This window comes from Doryrhamphus excisus, chromosome 1 (genome assembly GCF_030265055.1).
Source record: "Doryrhamphus excisus isolate RoL2022-K1 chromosome 1, RoL_Dexc_1.0, whole genome shotgun sequence".
NCBI lineage: Eukaryota > Metazoa > Chordata > Actinopteri > Syngnathiformes > Syngnathidae > Doryrhamphus > Doryrhamphus excisus.
Genome location: NC_080466.1, coordinates 29,908,534 through 29,930,223, shown reverse-complemented (window position 1 = coordinate 29,930,223; position 21,690 = coordinate 29,908,534). Strand labels below are relative to the sequence as shown.

The 21,690-nt window shown below is 39.0% G+C and overlaps 1 protein-coding gene across 6 annotated transcripts in view; it reads left to right on the top strand.

Moving 5' to 3' along the window:
- Positions 1 to 21,690, top strand: part of cdc42bpab (CDC42 binding protein kinase alpha (DMPK-like) b) — a 76,246-nt gene that overhangs the window by 40,414 nt on the left and 14,142 nt on the right. For 5 of the 6 annotated variants that reach the window (XM_058074550.1, XM_058074571.1, XM_058074555.1 and 2 more), the window contains exons 6-23: positions 5,231 to 5,324; positions 6,571 to 6,771; positions 6,870 to 7,011; positions 8,381 to 8,490; positions 8,580 to 8,659; positions 11,047 to 11,225; positions 11,317 to 11,439; positions 11,520 to 11,653; positions 11,722 to 11,843; positions 13,324 to 13,444; positions 13,620 to 13,730; positions 13,868 to 14,115; positions 16,603 to 16,708; positions 17,405 to 17,529; positions 19,819 to 19,924; positions 20,018 to 20,166; positions 20,261 to 20,352; positions 21,394 to 21,470. In XM_058074550.1, coding sequence (XP_057930533.1) covers positions 5,231 to 5,324; positions 6,571 to 6,771; positions 6,870 to 7,011; positions 8,381 to 8,490; positions 8,580 to 8,659; positions 11,047 to 11,225; positions 11,317 to 11,439; positions 11,520 to 11,653; positions 11,722 to 11,843; positions 13,324 to 13,444; positions 13,620 to 13,730; positions 13,868 to 14,115; positions 16,603 to 16,708; positions 17,405 to 17,529; positions 19,819 to 19,924; positions 20,018 to 20,166; positions 20,261 to 20,352; positions 21,394 to 21,470 — 2,320 coding nt within the window. The remainder of the gene's footprint in view (positions 1 to 5,230; positions 5,325 to 6,570; positions 6,772 to 6,869; positions 7,012 to 8,380; positions 8,491 to 8,579; positions 8,660 to 11,046; positions 11,226 to 11,316; positions 11,440 to 11,519; positions 11,654 to 11,721; positions 11,844 to 13,323; positions 13,445 to 13,619; positions 13,731 to 13,867; positions 14,116 to 16,602; positions 16,709 to 17,404; positions 17,530 to 19,818; positions 19,925 to 20,017; positions 20,167 to 20,260; positions 20,353 to 21,393; positions 21,471 to 21,690) is intronic. The other variant, XM_058074563.1, reaches the window with a different exon arrangement.

Here is a 21,690-nt window from a genome sequence, read left to right as displayed (position 1 = left end):
ACAACATGTTTGATGAGATGCTTTATCTTGACGTGTATTTTCCGTTTTTATTCCAAATCATTTCCTGCATTTATTTGTACCCAGCGTCATAAGCCTTTAGCTTCATTGCTAATCCAAAGCAAAACAGGGCGGGGCAAAATCGTGTTAATTGTGTCTGGTGTGCACACAGCTTTAAGCTGTCATTTCAACATTAAACTTTGGTATCAAGGTGGGGGGCCTCAAACTAGCGTCTCGCGGGCCGCAAGTTTGAGACCCCTGCATTAGAAAATGACCCTCTCTCCTCTTTCCTCCGGGAAATCACTGTTTTGAGAGGATGCTGATGCCACATCCTCCTGGGATCGTTTATGGTCACTTCCTTTCTTCTTTCCACTACCCAGTATTACATTGTGTTCATCAAATTCTTAGACGGGACTTGTTTGCGGTGGTCATCAAACCATTAGTGATTGATTCCTATTTAATGCCCCATTCACAGCTGGCCTGCCATTTATTGGGGATGGGGGGGGTTGGGGTGGGAGTAGTTAACAGCTGAGTCAGGTAATTGATCGGAATTCTTACGTTCCAGCTTATATCCTGTCTATTTACTCTAAACTAGTTTGTGGTTGAAGATAAACAATGTGACGGGTTCTCCCTCACAGAACTTTGGCATCACACAATGACATAAAACATAGACTTGGCTTACCTGCGACCTCCGTTTGAGCAAATAACCCGAATGGAATTGGAATATTTGGATCCATGTATACGTGGATACTGTTTGCATTAATAGAGAAGAAGGTACAGTAAACCTAGGATATATCGGATTCAATTGTTCCCACTGGTTTTGTCCGATATAAGCGAAATCTGTTATATGCGTATACCGGAAAATGTCCGTTTTACGCATATATCGGATTTATATCCGGTATATGCGTAAATCGGATTTTATCCATTATAAAAAGGCACTTCCTTGACTATGTTTCCAATGTACCTGGACGTGCAGGCAACGCTGCAAACGCTGCAAATGACGTCGTATAGCGGCCTGTCACGATTCGGCGAATCGGAGCGCCACGATGCGGCCATCCGATATATGCGAGGGAAATTTAATTGAAATGCATTGGAACGGACTGGAGATTTTGTCCGAAATAGGCGAAATGCGTTATAAAAAATCCGATATATGCAATGAATTTTTATTGGAAATGCATTACAGAAAAATTGGTTCTTTTTTATCTGTTCGTTGTGAGCGAATTTCTGATATATCCGAGTCCGACATATCTGAGGTTTACTGTATCATAAAAAAATAAAGCATGTGTAGTTGTCCAGATGGATGGATATCGAGGTTCATGAAGTAAAACAATCTGTCAAAGAGCTTTCCATCAATTGAATTGTTTTATGAAAGAAGCAGTTTGCCTATGCGGTATTAGTCGGCCATTTAATTATCTTTTGTTGTCAGGATGTTGACATAAAGTGTATAATTAGATTGCAATGGAAGGAGATGACGATGGGGGAATAAAAACGCCCAGATGAAAGAGCAACTGAGCCTTTTTGGTTAACCCCTCAGCCAACTCCCATGAGAGACTAAAGCGTGTTAGTCAGATGCAAAGTGTGTGTGTGTGTGTGTGTGTGTGTTGATGTGTGTGTGTGTTGATGTATTCAGTGGTCAGTGATCTGCGTGGCCCCATAGAGGGCCCTGACAAATGTTTCAATAGTCCAACTCAGCATGGCTTAGTGCTGCCTAGCACCACATCTGTCTAGTGTGGGTTTGTCCGGGGGGGGGCAGCTGCGCGACTATTCTGGCCAAGTGAAAGGGAGACGTGGGGGTTGGTACTGAGAATGGTTGTACAAAGGGAGAGATCTGCGGCGATGACTAAAGATGTCGGCTATTACCGTATTTTCCGGACTTTACGTCACACTTTTTTTTCATAGGTTGGCCGTTCCTGCGACTTGTACTCCAGAGCGACTTATCAATGAAGAAACTGTTTATGTTACATAAACACTGGACACCTTTTTCTGTTTGTGTTTATTTTCTGTGTAGCTGAATAACCATTGTGTTAGCACAGGGGTCTCAAACACGCGGCCCGCGGGCCAAATGTGGCCCGCAGGACACTAGTTAGAGGCCCCCGCCTTGATATGAAAGTTTAATATTAGTGCGGCCCGCGCAAGTGTGATATGGATGCTGTATGGTATCATGTACCCAGAAAAATTATTACGTTTTAATTAATGTTCATGTTAAAGGTTAAATAACTGTTAATAGTTATCCTCCCTATCCGTGTGGAAGTGGTAAGTTTTTGGCTTTTTTAAGGTTAAAGGAAATAACTTTGAGGCTACCGTTTAGGTCGCTAGCTCTCTAGTTTGCGAGTTAGCATGTGTCTCAAGACCCTGCAGTTGCGCAATATGTTGTAAATAAAAAGAGTATAAATGTGACTATAGTCGTGTTTTGTCATGTCTACAGGGCTCTAATAATGCTTTGTTCATTTTAATCTGGAAAAAAATAATTTGTCTACCCACCAACTATATGTGGTTTCTTAAGTTTTTATTATTTGCCGTTTTATTGTTATTATTATATTTATTTATTACTGATTGATTGATTTTCTTTATTCTTGATCTTATTATTATTATGTGTAGAAAAATAAAAAGTAAGATATTTGAGAACAGTGGAATGTTTTATCAGAGCTTTTCTTGTAGAAAATCGGAACCAAAGCAAAGTTTATTCATTTTTTTGTTTTTAATAAATGCGTTTTTTTTTTTTTTTTTTGAAAACTTGATGCGGCCCAGTCTCGCCCAGACCCGAGCTCCAGTGGCCCCCAAGTAAATTGAGTTTGAGACCCCTGTGTTAGCATATCTTACACCTATTCAGCCTGTTCTCTATTCTTTTATTATTGTTAGAACTTGCCTTCCAAGAGGACGTAATGTTTTGGTCAAGTAGTTTAAAAAATAAATTACCCGCAAAAAATGCGACTTATACTCCAGTGCGACTTATGTATATTTTTTCTACTGAATTAAGTATTTTTGGCCTTTTTGGCAACTAATACTCCGGAGCGACTTATAGTCCAGAAAATATGGTAAATGTTCTGCCGAACTTGTATTGTTTGTGTGTGCTGTGATAGATCTTTTTATTGACTTTTTAATTATTGATTAGGACCATGTGTGTCTTCGTGGCTCACTGATGTAAAATCAATCTTTGTGTGACAGTTATTGATCATATTTTAACGCTTTTATGCAGTAATGATTGATTAGTTTTCCATGAATATATTCAAATATATTTCCTCATCAGCCATAACATGCAATTTGTTGTTGACATTACCACTTTTGATATCCAGGCTAAGCACAAAATATTTAATTTTATTTCAAATACATTGATCCATTGGCAGCAGTGATGTATTTAATGATTTGGCCCTGGTTTTTTCTTCCCCTTGTCTTGGTGTCAAGTGGTGCCAGAGGTCATACACTCAGAACAATTGCCTGCCTAGACCCATGTGGACCATCCTTGTCTGAGCAGCCTCCACTTTGTGTGTGTGTGTGTTTGTGTGTGTGTGTTTGTGTGTGTTTATTGTCAGGCGCTGACCAGATGGCCTTCACAGATGGATGTTGTGTCTTAGAAGAGCTTACCTCCCTCTATTCTAGTCTCCATGCAGCTCTTAAAGACCGCAGGAGTCCTGTGACACAGTTGCCCAATTAGCTGGACTAACTAGCCGAGTATTAGCTTAGCATCGGTGGAAGGCTAACTGTGTGTGCAGACGCTTTGTGCGTATGTTAGCTTGAGGCGTTTTGTGTGTGGAAACCTTCAGCGGTGTAATCGTGATTAAGACGCAAAACACACGCATGCACGGGAACAACATGAAACTCCAAGGGTGGAATTGAACTCGGGTCTCCTAACTGTGTGGCCTGTACACTAACCACTTGACTTATGTGCAAAGTCATACCCAAAGATATATATTATTTCTACTAAATCAATAATAATTAATTTGTTCATTTTCTACCGCTTATCCTCATAAGGGTCAAGGGGGTGCTGGAGCCTATCCCAGCTGTTTTCGGGGCGAGAGGATGGATACACCCTGGACTGGTGGCCAGCCAATCACAGGGCACATATAGACAAACAATCATTCACACTCACATTCATACCTATGGACAATTTGGAGTCGATAATTAACCTAGCATGTTTTTGGAATGTGGGAGGAAACCGGAGTACCCGGAGAAAACCCACGCATGAACGGGGAGAACGTGGAAACTCCACACAGAGATAGCCGAGGGTGGGATTGAACTTGGGTCTCCTAGCTGAGCCGCTAACCACTCGACCGCCGTGCAGCCCTCCATATTTATATCATGTAGATATTTAAATGTCTCTCTATCGTTATTGTTTACCCCGTTATAATGAGAGAGAGTGTGATCAGGTCGCACCCAAAAAAAAAAAAGTAGCATAAAATCTATCTGTGGCGGTCCACATTTACTGGTGGTGGGATGCTGTCATATTCATGCCTATGGACAATTTGGAGTCGCTAATTAACCTAGCATGTTTTGGGAATGTGGGAGGAAACCGGAGTACCCGGAGAAAACCCACGCATGCATGGGGAGAACATGCAAACTCCACACAGAGATGGCCGAGGGTGGAATCGAACTCTGGTCTCCTAGCTGTGAGGCCCTCGCGCTAATCACTCGTCTGCCATGCATCGTAAAAACATCTTATTTTCTCTTATTATGTCTACTAATATGAGTATAAAGTTCACTATAGGGGTGTTACTACATGTCTAGAGGGCTCTAAAATTCATTCATTCAGTACCCGAATGAGGTGTATACAAAGGTTACATTCTTTCTGTTTGAGCAAATAAACCGAATGCAATTGGAATATTTGGGTCCATGTAAACGTAGCTATTTGTCTGCACGTTTACTTGAGACTTAAAGAGAATAAAGGATTTTTCAACCTACAGCCGTTTGTTGATAACGTTGCTTTTAGCACTTGACTTGATTTTAAAAGTGAAAGCGGATACAAACTGAGATGGCTAAAGTAGTAGCTCGGGAGATCGGGAAAAACAGCCCGCATTGCAATTAACCCCACTGACATAATCTACACCGTAAACATGTCAACAGCAGTAAAAGCGCTGCATGTTGACAAGAAGCCTGCAGTGAATGTCTTGCTCGCAACTATAAACGAATGTCTGAACGTAATGTGCAATATAAGGAAATGCTGAGTTGAGACAGGGTTGATATTTTGTTATTTTCTTCCTTTTTTGACATTTTTCTCTCCTTATCTTCTTTCTTTTAGGGATATAAAACCTGACAACATCCTGTTGGATAGGAATGGCCACATCCGCTTGGCTGACTTTGGTTCCTGCCTGAAACTCATGCATGATGGAACAGTAAGTTTCTCCAACGTTGTCATTTTTAGTTGTATATTCAATTCCATTATTTCCTGTGGGCAGAGTCGAGTCTTATAGGTTTCGAACAAAACACATAATTTTATTTTATGTGCATTATAACACGAGAAAATGAGTTAAAAAAAACAAAAAAACGCATTTATTAAAAACAAAAAAATTAAAAAACTTCGCTTTGGTTCCAATTTTCTACAAGAAAAGCTCAGATAAAACATTCCACTGTTCTCAAATATCTTACATTTTATTTTTCTACACAAAATAAGATGAAAAGTAAATAAACAAATCAAGAATAAAGAAAATCAATCAATCAGTAATAAATAAATAAATATAATAATAATAAAACGGCAAATAATAAAAACTTAAGAAACCACATATAGTTGGTGGGGAGACAAATAATTTTTTTCAGATTAAAATGAACAAAGCATTATTAGAGCCCTGTAGACATGACAAAACACGACTATAGTCACATTTATACTCTTTTTATTTACAACATATTGCGCAACTGCAGGGTCTTGAGACACATGCTAACTCGCAAACTAGAGAGCTAGCGACCTAAACGGTAGCCTTCAAGTTATTTCCTTTAAACTTAAATAGCCAAAAACTTACCACTTCCACACGGATAGGGAGGATAACTATTAACAGTTATTTAACCTTTAACATGAACATGAATCAAACGTAATAATTTTTTCTGGGTACATGATACCATACAGCATCCATATCAAACTTGCGCGGGCCGCACTAACATTAAACTTTCATATCAAGGCGGGGGCCTCAAACTAGTGTCCTGCGGGCCACATTTGGCCCGCGGGCCGCATCTTTGTGACACCTGCTTTAAATGGTCATTTATTATTTCATTAGTGATTGATATGCATTTAGAATGGCAGAACTATAATTATAAAAACATGTTTTGTATCAACCCCTGATGGCTTCCGGTTACGTTTTGTGATTTAAAAAAATATATACATTAAGAATACAGAGTATTATTTAAGAGTGTATTATTAACACAGCAGATACCAATGTTCCTGTTTATATTCTTAACAGGTCTATTAATGGTGGTTTAAATGTATTTGTGGCAGGCCGCAATTTTGCCTGTTATCGTCCATGTGTGTCTTTTGGTCTGTAGTTCATTTTGAAAGGCATTCCACCATGCTTAACAGGTAGCGCTAAATCTATTTGTGTTGGTCCAAATGTGTCTGTGGCGGGCCACAATCATTGTCAATGTGTGTCTTAGGTTCAGTCGTCCGTCGCTGTGGGAACCCCAGACTATATATCTCCAGAAATTCTCCAGGCCATGGAGGACGGGAAGGGGAAGTACGGACCCGAGTGCGACTGGTGGTCCCTGGGCGTATGCATGTACGAAATGCTGTACGGCGAGACTCCCTTCTATGCCGAGTCCCTCGTCGAAACCTACGGCAAAATCATGAACCACTTGGTGAGCTCATTAGAACCTCCTCTGATATTTGTGAGTGATTTATTTTTTTTTACCTTTTAAAGCATCGAAACATCTAAAAATCATATCTGTTCTTACAGGAGCGGTTCCAGTTCCCGCAGCAGATAACAGATGTCGTTTCAGAAGAAGCAAAAGATCTCATACGTCGACTCATTTGCAGTCGAGGTTACCGGCTCGGACAGAACGGGATTGAGGACTTCAAGCAACATCCCTTTTTTTCTGGTACAGAATTAAACATATGCATAATATATCCTATTAGGGCGGCACGGTGGTCGAGTGGTTAGCGCGCAGACCCCACAGCTAGGAGACCAGGGTTCAAATCCACCCTCGGCCATCTCTGTGTGGAGTTTGCATGTTCTCCCCGTGCATGCGTAGGTTTTCTCCGGGTACTCCGGTTTCCTCCCACATTCCAAAAACATGCTAGGTTAATTAGCCACAGGTATGAATGTGAGTGTGAATGGTTGTTTGTCTATATGTGCCCTGTGATTGGCTGGCCACCAGTCCAGGGTGTACCCCGCCTCTCGCCCGAAGACAGCTGGGATAGGCTCCAGCACCCCCTGCGACCCTTGTGAAGCTAAGCGGTAGAAAATTAATGAATTAATGAATTTTAGAGCCCTCTAGACATGAAGTAACACCCCTATAGTGAACTTTATACTCATATTAGTAGACATAAGAGAAAATAAGATGTTTTTACGCTGCATGGTGGATGAGTGATTAGCGCGAGGGCCTCACAGCTAGGAGACCCGAGTTCGATTCCACCCTCGGCCATCTCTGTGTGAGTTAGCATGTTCTCCCCGTGCATGCGTGGGTTTTCGCCGGGTACTCCGGTTTCCTCCCACATTCCAAAAACATGCTAGGTTAATTAGCGACTCCAAATTGTCCATAGGTATGAATGTGAGTGTGAATGGTTGTTTGTCTATATGTGCCCTGTGATTGGCTGGCGACCAGTCCAGGGTTTACCCCGCCTCTCGCCCAAAGACAGCTGGGATAGGCTCCAGCAACCCCTGCAACCCTCGTGAGGAAAAGCGGTAGAAAATGAATGAATAAATGAATGAATTTTAGAGCCCTCTAGACATGAAGTAACACCCCTATAGTGAACTTTATATTCATATTAGTAGACATAATAAGAGAAAATAAGATGTTTTTACGCTGCATGGCGGACGAGTGATTAGCGCGAGGGCCTCACAGCTAGGAGACCAGAGTTCGATTCCACCCTCGGCCATCTCTGTGTAGAGTTTGCATGTTCTCCCCGTGCATGCGTGGGTTTTCTCCAGGTACTCCGGTTTCTTCCCACATTCCAAAAACATGCTAGGTTAATCCAAATTGTCCATAGGTATGAATTTGAGTGTGAATGGTTGTTTGTCTATATGTGCCCTGTGATTGGCTGGCGACCAGTCCAGGGTTTACCCCGGCCTCTCGCCCGAAGACAGCTGGGATAGGCTCCAGCAACCCCCGCGACCCTCGTGAGGAAAAGCGGTAGAAAATGAATGAATGAATGAATGAATATATCCTATTATACGCCATCACAATCTACATTAGTTAAATTTTCCATGCTAATGATGTTGTTTAATATGACCTCTTTCATGTTTAGGCATCGACTGGGACAATATCCGTTCGTGCGAGGCCCCTTATATCCCTGAGGTCAGCAGTCCCACGGATACCTCCAATTTTGATGTGGACGATGATAGTCTCAAGAACTCGGTACGTGTGTGAGGATTGTATGAAGTTTATCACTACATTATGGCTTTTTAAATGGTTGAAGTTAATTATTATTATTTTTTTTTTATTAGGAGACCATGCCCCCTCCTTCTCACACTGCCTTTTCTGGACACCACTTACCCTTTGTTGGCTTCACCTACACCAGTAAATGGTAAGTCAAGGACTTGGACCAAAATAAGATGTGTTAAATAGTCAATTTACTCCGATTTTGTACTATGAGATCTGAAATAGGATTAGCTAAGGACCACATTATGTTTTCCAGTACACACGATCAAATAAGTTATTATGAAGTAGCTGTTTGGGGTAGAGCCAAATAGTTAAATGACAGCTTTATATTTACTTAGGGTTTGAAATCTGCAAGCTCAAGTACTATATTGACTTGAATATATAAAATTGTTACGCCTATCCGCTATGATGCGCATCCTTTTCTTTATTTCCAATATATATTTGTAAATTTTGCAAGCTTTTTGCTGTAATTTATTTTGTTTTCATGACATCTGAGCGGGTACAATATAGCAGAATATAAAAATAATCAGTGTATTGAATTCAGTAGGAGCATTTTCCTCAAGTAATAAGTAACATGTCTTCTGTTTTGGACATAAATACCAGTGTCAACATTTACCAATGTATGTATCTAATGCAATAATTAATCAAATATGCTGAGTTAATTATGTACTAATATTGAAAAGGTGATTATACATTTTTAATATTATTATAATTATATATTTTATAATATTTATATTTAATAATATTTATATTTAATATTTAATATAATTATATTATTTCTATATTATATTTTTGTTTTTAAAAATCCATATATTTTTACATGTCTTCATATATTGTTAATACATAGCTAAAAAGTGAGGGGGCTTGTATTGGTTCACTGACAGTCTATACCAGTGTCAACATTTACCCGTGTATGTATCTAATGTAATAATTAATCAAATAGGCTGAGTTAATTATGTACTGATATTGAAAAGGTGATTGTACATATTTTAAATAATTATATATTAATTATATAAATTATAATATATACATTTTATATTTATATATATTTTATATTTTACTGGGACAATTATGGCGGTCCTGATCTGTACCAATGGGTGCTCTAGCAGTATATTGTCCCAACTGAAGGTACAAATGATCACTTCCAACAACTCCTGGCAGAGACTGTTTGCGTTTCACACCAGAGGTGGAAGGGTGGCAATCTCTTGCTTGCCAGCCAAGTGTGGCGTAATTCCACATGGCAGGGAACCACACCCTCTGACGTTCATGTGAAAGTCTCACAGTCGAAAGTCACAGAGAGAACTTTTACTCCCTGAGATTAAAAATAGAATACGTGTGAAAAATTGGCGATATTAATGCATCAATTGTGTGGAGATTAATCCATTGGGTAATAAGAATGTTTTAATCCTTATTTAACAACAGAACATGAAGTTATTGACTTCCAGGTCCACTGATTTATGATTTAATAATATCCACATCATTATATATCTTGTATCTCACTACAATATTAACTAAATTGGTTCCAAAACCGGTTTACAACTTTCCAACCCCATTTTTACCGCAATTAAAGCCCTATAGACATAAAATAACACCCCTAGAGTCAGCATTACACTCATGTTACCCAATGTTGTAGACATAATAAGAATTTTTGTAGTCATGGTTTGGCTATTGTCTCATCAATGAAATATAATGACCTTTAAGGTCATTATTGTGTTCATATTATTATGCTTTTATGGATTGCTGTAAACATATTAGAGGATCTATGGGGACAGGACAGAGAGTGATGTCGGGGGGTTACGTCCCGTAAAAGTAGCTCATGTTGGGGATTATTCATTCAAACCTGCAATAAAATCCTGTTGCTTCTGCGGTCAATTCTAGTGCTTGTGTCTCACCAAAAAATGACAGTAACGTGACTGTAATTACTGTACCAGTGTAGAATACTACATATCGTCAGGTCTTTGAATGCATCTTTTTGAATGTGTATTTTTTTACTTAATTTAGCCATTTTTATGCTAGAAAGTGCTTAATTTATGCAACAATGTGCTTTAATGTGGATATTTTTTGATATTTAAAATATAATATAATATAATTTTTGATAATATTTAATATTTAACCAATAATCTGCACCATTTAGTAATATATTTTTGTAAAACCGGGATAGAGAGTTAAGACGCACATTATGATGCCATCTACTCAATGGAGGAGTTAAGGATAAGCTACCCAGACAGTCCCATTATAATGGGGTAAATTCATCACTAAAATTAATATATCTGCAATATGTCTGCTCCTGTATATGCTCCTGTGCAATATTATGTGTATATCTTGGATATCTTGTATATATGTATCTTGTTAAACTGTCTTTTTTTACTCTTTGTATACTTTTTTAACTTGACTATTGCACTGAAAGGAGAAGCTCTCCAATCTCGTAGTACATCTTTTATAATGACAATAAAGGCCATTCCATTCCATTCTAAAAAAAAAAAAAAAAGTCCTTAAGAACATTTGGTTCTCCATCTATTTCCTCCTCTCCAGTACTCTATCCGATCGCGGTTGCCTGCGACAACTGTCAGGGGAAGCAAGCAAAGCAGGTCAGGACCAATTGGATGTGGACGTCCAGCGCGGTCTGGAGAACAGCCTCGCTGCAGAGGCCTACGAGAGAAGAATCCACCGCCTGGAGCAGGAGAAACTGGAGCTGAACCGCAAAGTTCAAGGTGAGGGACGCTACTGGAATTCATGTTTTTTTTTTCCTGTTTTGTCATTTTAATGCAACTTTATTCGTTTCCATTCTCAATGACATCACAGAGATGACCCAGACGGTTCAGGGTCTTCAGCACCCAACGGGTGAAGGACCCTTCACCGCGAACAAGGAAGTGGAGATCCGGAGTTTGAAGACCGAGATCGATATCCTCAAGAAGCAAATCGCTGGTAAGACGTCGTGATTGATGTGTCGCTTTTAGGATGACTGCCGATGTGCGTGACTTTCGGTATTTGTGCGTGTATCCCAGACTCGGGACATCTGGAAAAGCAGCTTCAAGATGTGACATCAGCACATCGAGAACTAGAGGAATCATCCAAACAAGTTAAGATGTTGGAGAAACAAATAAAGACTCTCACAAGGGACAAGGATGATCTTCTGAAGGTATGCCATTTTTTTTTTTACATTTAATGCCCTAAAGTACATATCATAATGCATATTTTTCTTTTCAGGACTTTACGGAAGCCACCGAGAAACTAAAGTCTCAGTCAAAGGATCTCAAAGAAGCTCACAGCCAGAGAAAAATGGCCATGCATGAGTTTTCCGAGCTCAATGAAAGCCTCTCAGACCTCAGGTAAGCCACACATTAAACTCAAACAAAGCGTTCTTTAACTGAACGTGGCTGAGAACCAATGGTGGGGGAAAAAAAAACGTTAATTGCAGTGAACCACATCATTCTGGTTCATTCAGTAAAATAGATCCGTTCATTTCGGTCAATTGATCGTTAGCCTGTGATCTCGCCCTGTGCATTGACCCGGTCAGTAGAGTCGAGTCAGTCTGTTCACAAATATCTTTTTATTTTTCTGCACAAAATCAGATGAAAAATAAATAAACAAATCAAGAATAAAGAAAATCAATCAATCAGTAATAAATAAATAAATATAATAATAATAAAACTGCAAATAATAAAAACTTAAGAAACCACATATAGTTGGTGGGTAGACAAATTATTTTTTTCAGATTAAAATGAACAAAGCATTATTAGAGCCCTGTAGACATGACAAAACACGACTATAGTCACATTTATACTCCTTTTATTTACAACATATTGCGCAACTGCAGGGTCTTGAGACACATGCTAACTCGCAAACTGGAGAGCTGGCGACCTAAACAGGTAGCCTTCAAGTTATTTCCTTTCAACTTAAATAGCCAAAAACTTACCACTTCCACACGGATAGGGAGGATAACTATTAACAGTTATTTAACATTTAACATGAACATTAATCAAACGTAATAATTTTTTTCTGGGTACATGATACCATACAGCATCCATATCAAACTTGCGCGGGCCGCACTAACATTAAATTTTCATATCAAGGCGGGGGGCCTCAAACTAGTGTCCTGCGGGCCACATTTGGCCTGCGGGGCCGCGTGTTTGAGACCCCTGACCTAAACGGTAGCCTTCAAATTATTTCCTTTAAACTTAAATAGCCAACAACTCACCACTTCCACACGGATAGGGAGGATAACTATTAACAGTTATTTAACCTTTAACATGAACATTAATCAAACGTAATAATTTTTTTTCAGGGTACATGATACCATACAGCATCCATATCAAATTTGCGCGGGCCGCACTAACATTAAACTTTCAAATCAAGGCGGGCGGCCTCAAACTAGTGTCCTGCGGGCCACTTGTTTGAGACCCCTGACCTAACCAGTAGCCTTCAAGTTATTTCCTTTCACCTTAAATAGCCAAAAACGTACCACTTCCACACGGATAGGGAGGATAACTATTAACAGTTATTTAACCTTTAACATGAACATTAATAAAACGTAATAATTTTTTTCTGGGTACATGATACCATACAGCATCCATATCAAACTTGCGCGGGCCGCACTAACATTAAACTTTCAAATCAAGGCGGGTGGCCTCAAACTAGTGTCCTGCGGGCCACATTTGGCCCGCGCGTTTGAGACCCCTGCCCTAAACCCAGGACCACCAGTATATTGTTTTTTGGCCAAAAGCCCGAAAATGCAAATAAATCTCATATGGCTAATTAGCATTCCGTGAGAGATCATCATTTCATCTTCTGATCTAACGTCGCTCTCAGGTCGGAGAAGCAGCATCTGTCTCGCCAGCTACGTGACAAGGACGAGGAAGTGGAGAGCCTGAATCAGAAAGTTGATGCTCTGCGCCTTGAGGTGCGAAAGGCCGAGAAGGCCAGGAAAGAGGTAGAGTAGACCCCCCCCCCCCCACGTGGTTGCTAGCACACCCTGCTTCTATGTCTTCTCTTGCATTCTATGTAGCGTATGTCTATATTCACTCATTGTAGTGGCTTTATTCCTGCGTTTTAATAACGTTTGAAGCATTTTGGAGTCAGTGATAGAAAATAAATGTATCAATCAGGTGGCGAGTCAGATGGAGGAGCAGACGGCGGAGGCTCTGAAGGAGAAGAAGCTGAAAGATCGGAACGAACAATACAGCCGACAGCTGGAGGAGGAGCTTCAAGGGCTTAAGGTAATTATGCAAATGAAGAACATCTGTACATTAAACCCATTTGTCACATATTTCCACACAACCCCGAAAGCTATGCTCATTGTGTCACAGCACAAAGCTATTTTTCGTATTTTCGTATTTTTCGCTATTCCTCGTAGTCGAAACGCGTTGGCTCGTCCGCTGCCCCGTCCTCAGCCGACCAGTCACAGGAGATGGGACGTCTGCGCGGCGACCTGGAGAAGAAGACCCTCCTGTACGAGGAGGAAATGGCCCGTCGGGACGCCCAACACGGCACGGAGTTAAAGGCCATGCGTAAAGAGCTCCGTGACGGCGAGAGCCAGCAGCTCGCCTTGCAGAAAGAAATCCTCATGCTCAAAGACAAGCTGGAGAAGACTCGAAGAGAGAGGTGTTTCATCACTTATTTATTTTACGTGTTGACTTTCCTCGCCATTTATGTCTTTCTATATAAGTGATAGAATTGTAACGTTCCTGTCCAATGTCCAAATCCCGTATATGTTGCCCAATTCAATAGATATATATATTTATATTTTAATGCTGTGTCTGGTAAATTGTGCATTCATTCCACTTATATGTCCCATTCATGAAAGGGGTCCTTTCTTTCCAGTGTGTGGAATTAATGTCTTGTATGAAGTTCCTCATCTTCTCAGCTGTGCTCTGTTGAAGTGAGAACATTGGTGAGTTCAGTGGTACAAAATGAAGTCAGGTCTTTCACGTTGGCAAAGCGTAGGAGTGTTCATGAGCTCAGCTAGCAGCCTCACCGCCGTCCAAGTAAGTTGGAAGTTAGGTTCTCCACTCAAGTTTGAAGATATGTGGCTTTTCATCCCAAGGTAGGGACCTCAGGGAGACAGGGTATCAGACGTCAACTTAACTGGTAGTAACCTTTTGAATTTGAGGGCAGGTATAGTCAACTGGCCTGTCAGTAGGTCCTTAAACAGCAGAGCGCTCCTGTCTACTGGAAGATCTTTGTGTAGCTCTTTTTGCAGTATGACCTTTAAAAAAAACTGCATATTGCTCTTGCCTTATGGTAGTATCTCAGATGATTTTTGACTTGATTTGCACTGTCCTTAAAAGAAAAAGTACCTCTAAGGACCTTTGACCAGTGTTCTTGCTACAGTAATGATACAGTAATGTCAGATACGGCATCTTTGACTAGCTCTTTTATAGTATGTCCTTAAAAAACAGCAGTGTTGCTGTCATATGGATGGATCTTTGACTTGACTTTACAAATGACTTTACTTTTATAAAGTTCAGTCAGTTCTTAAAAACAGTATACCACATCTGTCAAATAGCTGATTAGCTTTTTTGATGTCATATAGAGGATCTTTGACTTGACTTTACATATGACTTTATACAGTAAACCTCGGATATATCGGACTCGGATATATTGGAAATTCGCTCACAACGGACAGATAAAAAAGAACCGATTTTTCTGTAATGCATTTCCAATAAAAATCATTGCATATATCGGATTTTTTATAACGGATTTCACCTATTTCGGACAAAATCTCCAGTCCCGTTCCAATGCATTTCCATTAAATTTCCCTCGCATATATCGGATGGCCGCATCGTGGCGCTCCGATTCGCCGAATCGTGACAGGCCGCTATATGACGTCATTTGCAGCGTTGCCTGCGCGTCCAGGTACATTGGAAACATAGTCAAGGAAGTGCCTTTTTATAACGGATAAAATCCGATTTACGCATATACCGGATATAAGTCCGATATATGCGTAAAACGGACATTTTCCGGTATACGCATATAACGGATTTCGCTTATATCGGACAAAACCAGTGGGAACAATTGAATCCGATATATCCGAGGTTTACTGTATTACCTAACAGTCGTTAAAAACAGTATACCACATCTTTGATTAGCTTTTTTGATGTCATATTGAGGATCGTTGACTTGACTTTACAAATGACTTTATATTACCTTACAGTCCTTAAAAACAGTATACCACATCTGTCAAATAGGGCATCTGTGATTGTTTTTTTTTGGTGTAATATAGAGGATCTTTGACCTGACTTTACAAATGATTTAAGTCGGGCATCTTTGATTAGTTTGTTTGCAGTCATATAGAGGATCTTTGACTCGACTTTACAAATGACTTAAGTCGTATTGCAACAGTCAGTTCTTAAAAACAGTATACCACATCTGTCAAATAAGGCATTTTGATTAGCTTTTCTGCAGTCAGAGGATCTTTGACCTGACTTTACAAATGACTTGCGTCGTATTGCAATAGTCAGTTCTTAAAAACAGTATACCACATCTGTCAAATAAGAGCATCTTTGATTAGCTTGTTTGCAGTCAGAGGATCTTTGACCTGACTTTACAAATGACTTTATATTAGCTAACAGTCCTTAAAAACAATATACCACATCTGTCAAATTGGGCAACTTTGATTAGTTTTTCTGCAGTCGAGAATATTTGACCTGACTTTACAAATGACATTTCATAAAGTAGTCATGATTACAGGCTTTACAAATGACTTTATTAGCCATTTTATTAAGTAACCACACATGTATAATATCTTTATATTTTGATATCAACAGTTTTAGGATCATTCTCTTGATGATTTGGAATGGACGTCAAGTATTGACTGATGGTGATATGACTGAGCATTCATGGGATTACTATACTAGGAGTGATATTGTTGATAGTATGCAGGGGTAAAGTTCTAGTATAATATTCATTAACCTTACCTGCCACATGTTGATGTCCACTTCGGATCGATATGCTCCATGTCAAGCTCTCTATGGGTTATCATTGTTTCTAAACTAAACCTGTTAAAACCCTTCAGTCAAGATTGAAGTGTTGCACTTATTTACAGACAATAGTTCTCCCATGTTTTAACAATTTGCTTGTCCTCAACAGTCAAAATGAGCGGGAGGAGTTTGAGACGGATTACAAGCAGAAGTATGAAAGAGAAAGAATTCTCCTCACTGATGAAAACAAAAAACTTTCCAGTGAATTGGATAAGGTAAGATTTCACATCCACACTTGACAAAACAAGAAATGACCCAAAATTCAAAAGTTTCTTTTGAGCTCTTGCCATTAAAACAAAAAGTCCCTAACCTCAGGTAACCTCTCTTTGGGGCTGGCCCCATACTCTTTTCATCGCATTCCTCCACTCCGCCTTCTTTTATTCCGGACCCTGCCAAAGAAATCACTGGTCAATATCCCACATAAAAACACCCTTGTAGCCTCCTGAGCCGTGCAATGGAATGACACTCTGGATTCTGCTTTGTTGACTTTTGAAAAGGGGTGCTTGGAAGTTCACCTAAAATGTCAATTTTTTTAAGACGTGGAAGGATCATGCACATATGGGATGAATGTGCGCACAATAAGACCTGACTTAGAAGTCGTATTTGACATATTCAGACAATTGGCATTGTTACATAGTCAGGATGCTGCGTGGCAAGCCCCGCCCATTCCTAAATAGTCCCTGCTGAACTTTTAACGTGCGACCATTACCTCACAGAGATGACGGAAATAAAACCGCTCTGCACTAAATGAGGTATTTAAGTAAACAATACAGCAGTTTGTTATGGCGTCGCTATGGTTACATCTTCTTTGCACTACACACATAAAAGTAGTCAGGTTAAATGTACCAACGTGGGTGGGCAAAGTATACAAATAAGACGTTTGACGCAATCTGCTTTGGTTGTCTCCTCAGCTGACGAGCATGTTCGACAAGGTGAGCGCCTCCAATCGGCAGCTGGAGGATGAGATGAGGGAGCTGGCTGACAAAAAGGAGAGTGTTGCTCACTGGGAGGCCCAGATCACAGAAATCATCCAGTGGTGAGATACACACCATATCAATAATCCCATCACTCACTCACCTCAGCGTCTGGGTACATTTTTTTTTTTTTTTGCAGTAGGTCCTTAAACTGCAGAGCGCTCCTGTCTCCTGGAAGATCTTTGTGTAGCTCTTTTTGCAGTATGCCCTTTAAAAAAAACAGCATATTGTTCTTGCCTTGGAGTATTCATTTGCACTCTCCTTTTAAAAAAAAAGTGTGCTTTAAAAAGGCACCTTTCAGATATGGCATCTTTGACTAGCTTTTTTTGCAATATGTCCTTAAAAAACAGCAGGGTTGCTGTCTTTGACTTTATTTTTTATAAAAAGGCTAATATAAAGTCCAGTCAGTTTTTAAAAACAGCGTATGATATCTGTCAAATAGGGCATTTTTGATTAGCCTTTTTGATGTCATATAGAGGATCTTTGACTCGACTTTACAAATGACATAAGTCGTATTGCAACAGTCAGTTCTTAAAAGCTGTATACCACATCTGTCCAATAGGGCATCTTTGATTAGCTTGTTTGCAGTCTTATTGAGGATCTTTGACATCGACTTTACAAATGACTTTATATTAGCTAACAGTCCTTAAAAACAGTATACCACATCTGTCAAATAGGACAACTTTTGATTAGTTTTCTAATGTCATGTAGAGGATCTTTGACCTGACTTTACAAATGACTTAAGTCGTATTGCAACAGTCAGTTCTTAAAAACAGTATACCACATCTGTCTAATAGGGCATCTTTGATTAGCTTGTTTGCAGTCATATAGAGGATCTTTGACTTGACTTTACAAATGACTTTATATTAGCCATTTCATACAGTAGAACATACAAGTCTTGATTACAGGCTTTACAAATGACTTTATTAGCCATTTTATAAAGTAACCACACATAATATCCTAATATCTTTATATTTTGATATTAATGGCTTTAGGATCATTCTCTTGATGATTTGGAATGGACATCAACTACATAAAAGAGAAAGAGAAACTCATGTGCAAGGCTGTTTTGACATCTTGCAAAGAGATTCAAACCTAAAACTCCCAAGTGCAATGTTAGTTCTTCATGTTAAGAAAGCCCACTACAGTGAAGTTGAATCAGTGTTCAGAATTCAGAGTCCTGGACCACCATAAGAGTATCCCAGGACACCTGTCGGACCCCCTACTGTTTGCTTCCAGTGCAAACCAGTCCGGGTCACGTCGCAGTCGACATGTAGCTGTACTTTTATTTATTCTGGAACACAGACTGGGACTGGACTTAAAGCACGGATCCTTTTCATAGACCCGCCGCTATTATTGCAGAAATCCTCTTCTCTAAGCTTTACCAGCTCAATGTTTCTCCGGCCATATGCCAACGGGATCACCGACTCAAGGGAAGTCCCTGCATCCTGAATTCTAACCCTCAGTTTTACACACACGTTCAACCTCCAAATTGCACAGGACGCCACGCTAATCGGCTTCATGGTCAGCAATGGATGCCGCTATCCTGGGCGGCACACATATAATTCATCATTCTTACTAAGGAAGTGCACGTACATGCCCCACACCCCTGACATTGTCTTGCCGTGTATTTATTGGCTTCCACCTCACAGCATTGCTGACGCATTTTTCGCATACCTTTGAGGATCTTTGAGCTGCTAGAGCCTCCCCTCCTGCTCAGATCACTTCCCTTTGCAGCTGACACCTCGCCAGCTGCTGTTGGACAGTTCTCACATAGTACGCACAGTCTAGGATGCCCCCTGGTGGATAGTATTTTTTTTTTGCATGTAATGTAAGTACCGTAAATTCCGGACTATAAGCCGCTACTTTTTTCCCCCAAACTTTCAACCCTACGGCAATTATTATTACATTTAATTATTTATAATAATAATAATAATAATAATAATAATAATAATAATAATAATACATTATTATTATTATATTCCATTCCATTATATTCTATTTTCCATTCATGGTGGAAAATAGCATTATTATTATTATAATTATATAATTATAATTATAATAATTATATTAATTAAATATTATTAATCAAATATTAATTAAATTACATATTAATTAAATATTAATAATAATTATAGCATTATAATTATAATTATTATTAATAATACATTATTATTATTAATAATAATGATAATAATGATAATATAATAATAATAATAATAAATAAATGTTATTATTATTATTAATTATAATATTGTTAATTATAATGATAATATAATAATAATCAAGTGCGCTCTATAGTCCGGAAATGACGGTATTTCTTTGTAGTAACGTTCTTGTGTTTTTCATAGGGTGAGTGATGAGAAAGATGCTCGTGGCTACCTGCAGGCTTTGGCTACCAAGATGACCGAAGAGCTGGAAGGCCTGAGAAACACCAGCCTGGGAGCAAGAGCCACGGTAAGACACGTTTATTTACTTTTATTATTATAATCACCTAGCGTTGTTTTGGCTAATTAATTTGGGGTTTTTTTACCTCCAATTTCCTTCCAGGACATGCCTTGGAAGATGCGTCGCTTTGCCAAATTGGACATGTCGGCCCGCCTGGAGCTTCAGTCGGCGTTGGATGCCGAGATCAGGGCCAAGCAGAGCATTCAGGATGAGCTGAACAAGGTCAAGGCCAGCAACATCTCCACGGAATGGTACGGCGGCGCGTTTAGCAGCTCTGACACCAAAACGCTGTGACTAGCTGTTGTTTCACTGTTTGATGCCGTGTAATGTAATCCATCCCACCAGTAAACTACAGGATGTGGAGGCCAAGAATCAGGAGCTCCTGGCTGAAATCGACAGGCTGAAGAAAGAGACAGAGGAGCTGCGGCTGCGTAGAGGTGCCACTACACACACACACACACACACACACACACACAGATCCTAGGACTGTCTAAGTGTGTATTATTTATGATGATGTAACAATGACAAAGACAGTAGTCTGTATGATGCAAATGATGTCAATCATTTGCTGCGCCCCGCCCTGCTTTTAGCCTTGTTTTAGCTCTGAATGAATGTATGGATATTGTATTTTAATGCAAAGTTTACTATGTTTTTATTCAGCTCTATTTTTATTTTTATTTTTTCTTTACTGTAAAGCGTCTTTGAGTACTCTGATTAGCGCTATACAAATAAAATGTATAATAATAATAGTAATAATAATAATTATTATTATTAATCATTAATAGTCATATTAATAATAATAATTAAGATATGCCTTTATTCGTCCCTCAGTGGGGAAATTTGTAATAATAATAAAATTATATATATATTATAATAATATTAATAATAATTATTAATAATAATAATAATAATTATTATTATTATTAGACGTGGCCATCAAAGAGGCCGGGGGGGTCTGGTACAGTGTAGTTCCTTAATAATAATAAGGAACTTAATTATTCCTTAATAATATTATTATTATGTATAATAATTATAGTTATTATTATAATAATTATTATTAGACGTGGCCATCAAAGAGGCCGGGGGGTCTGGTACCGTGTAGTTCCTTAATAATAATAATAAGGAACTTAATTATTCCTTAATAATAATAATAATTATAATAATAATGACAATTATTATAATAATATAATATAATAATAATTATTAATATGATTATTATTAATAATATTATTATGTCTAATAATAATAATAAAATAATAATAAAAAAATATTATTATTAATTGTATGGCTTATGTAAAATGCTATTTTCCACCATGAATGTCGGAACCCATGATGCTGTATCAGCCAGCATATGCTAGCAAGAGAAATGAAATTACGTGACTGTAAAAATGTGTTTATTCTTAGACAAAGCTCTGCTGATTACGTCAGCCTCTGTTGATTTCATAACCACCATGATGTCATGTGATCTTTATCCGCAGGTGTCAAGCACCAAGATTCCCAGAATTCTTTCTTGGCTTTTCTCAATGCTCCCACCTCCACGCTCGATCAGTTCGATGTGAGTGTAAAAAAAAAGGAAAAAAAAGAATGTTTGTATGTTTGGCAGGACAGCGGATCCCCGCTTTTTGGCGACGGGCAATTGAACGCCTGTTAGTGACGCACGGCTCGCTCCAAAAATGTTCATCTCATCAAGATTTGCAATTAAAAAACACTCTTGTAATCATTAGATGCACCTTACCTCTTATTATGGCTACTATATTGGGTAATATGAGTATAAA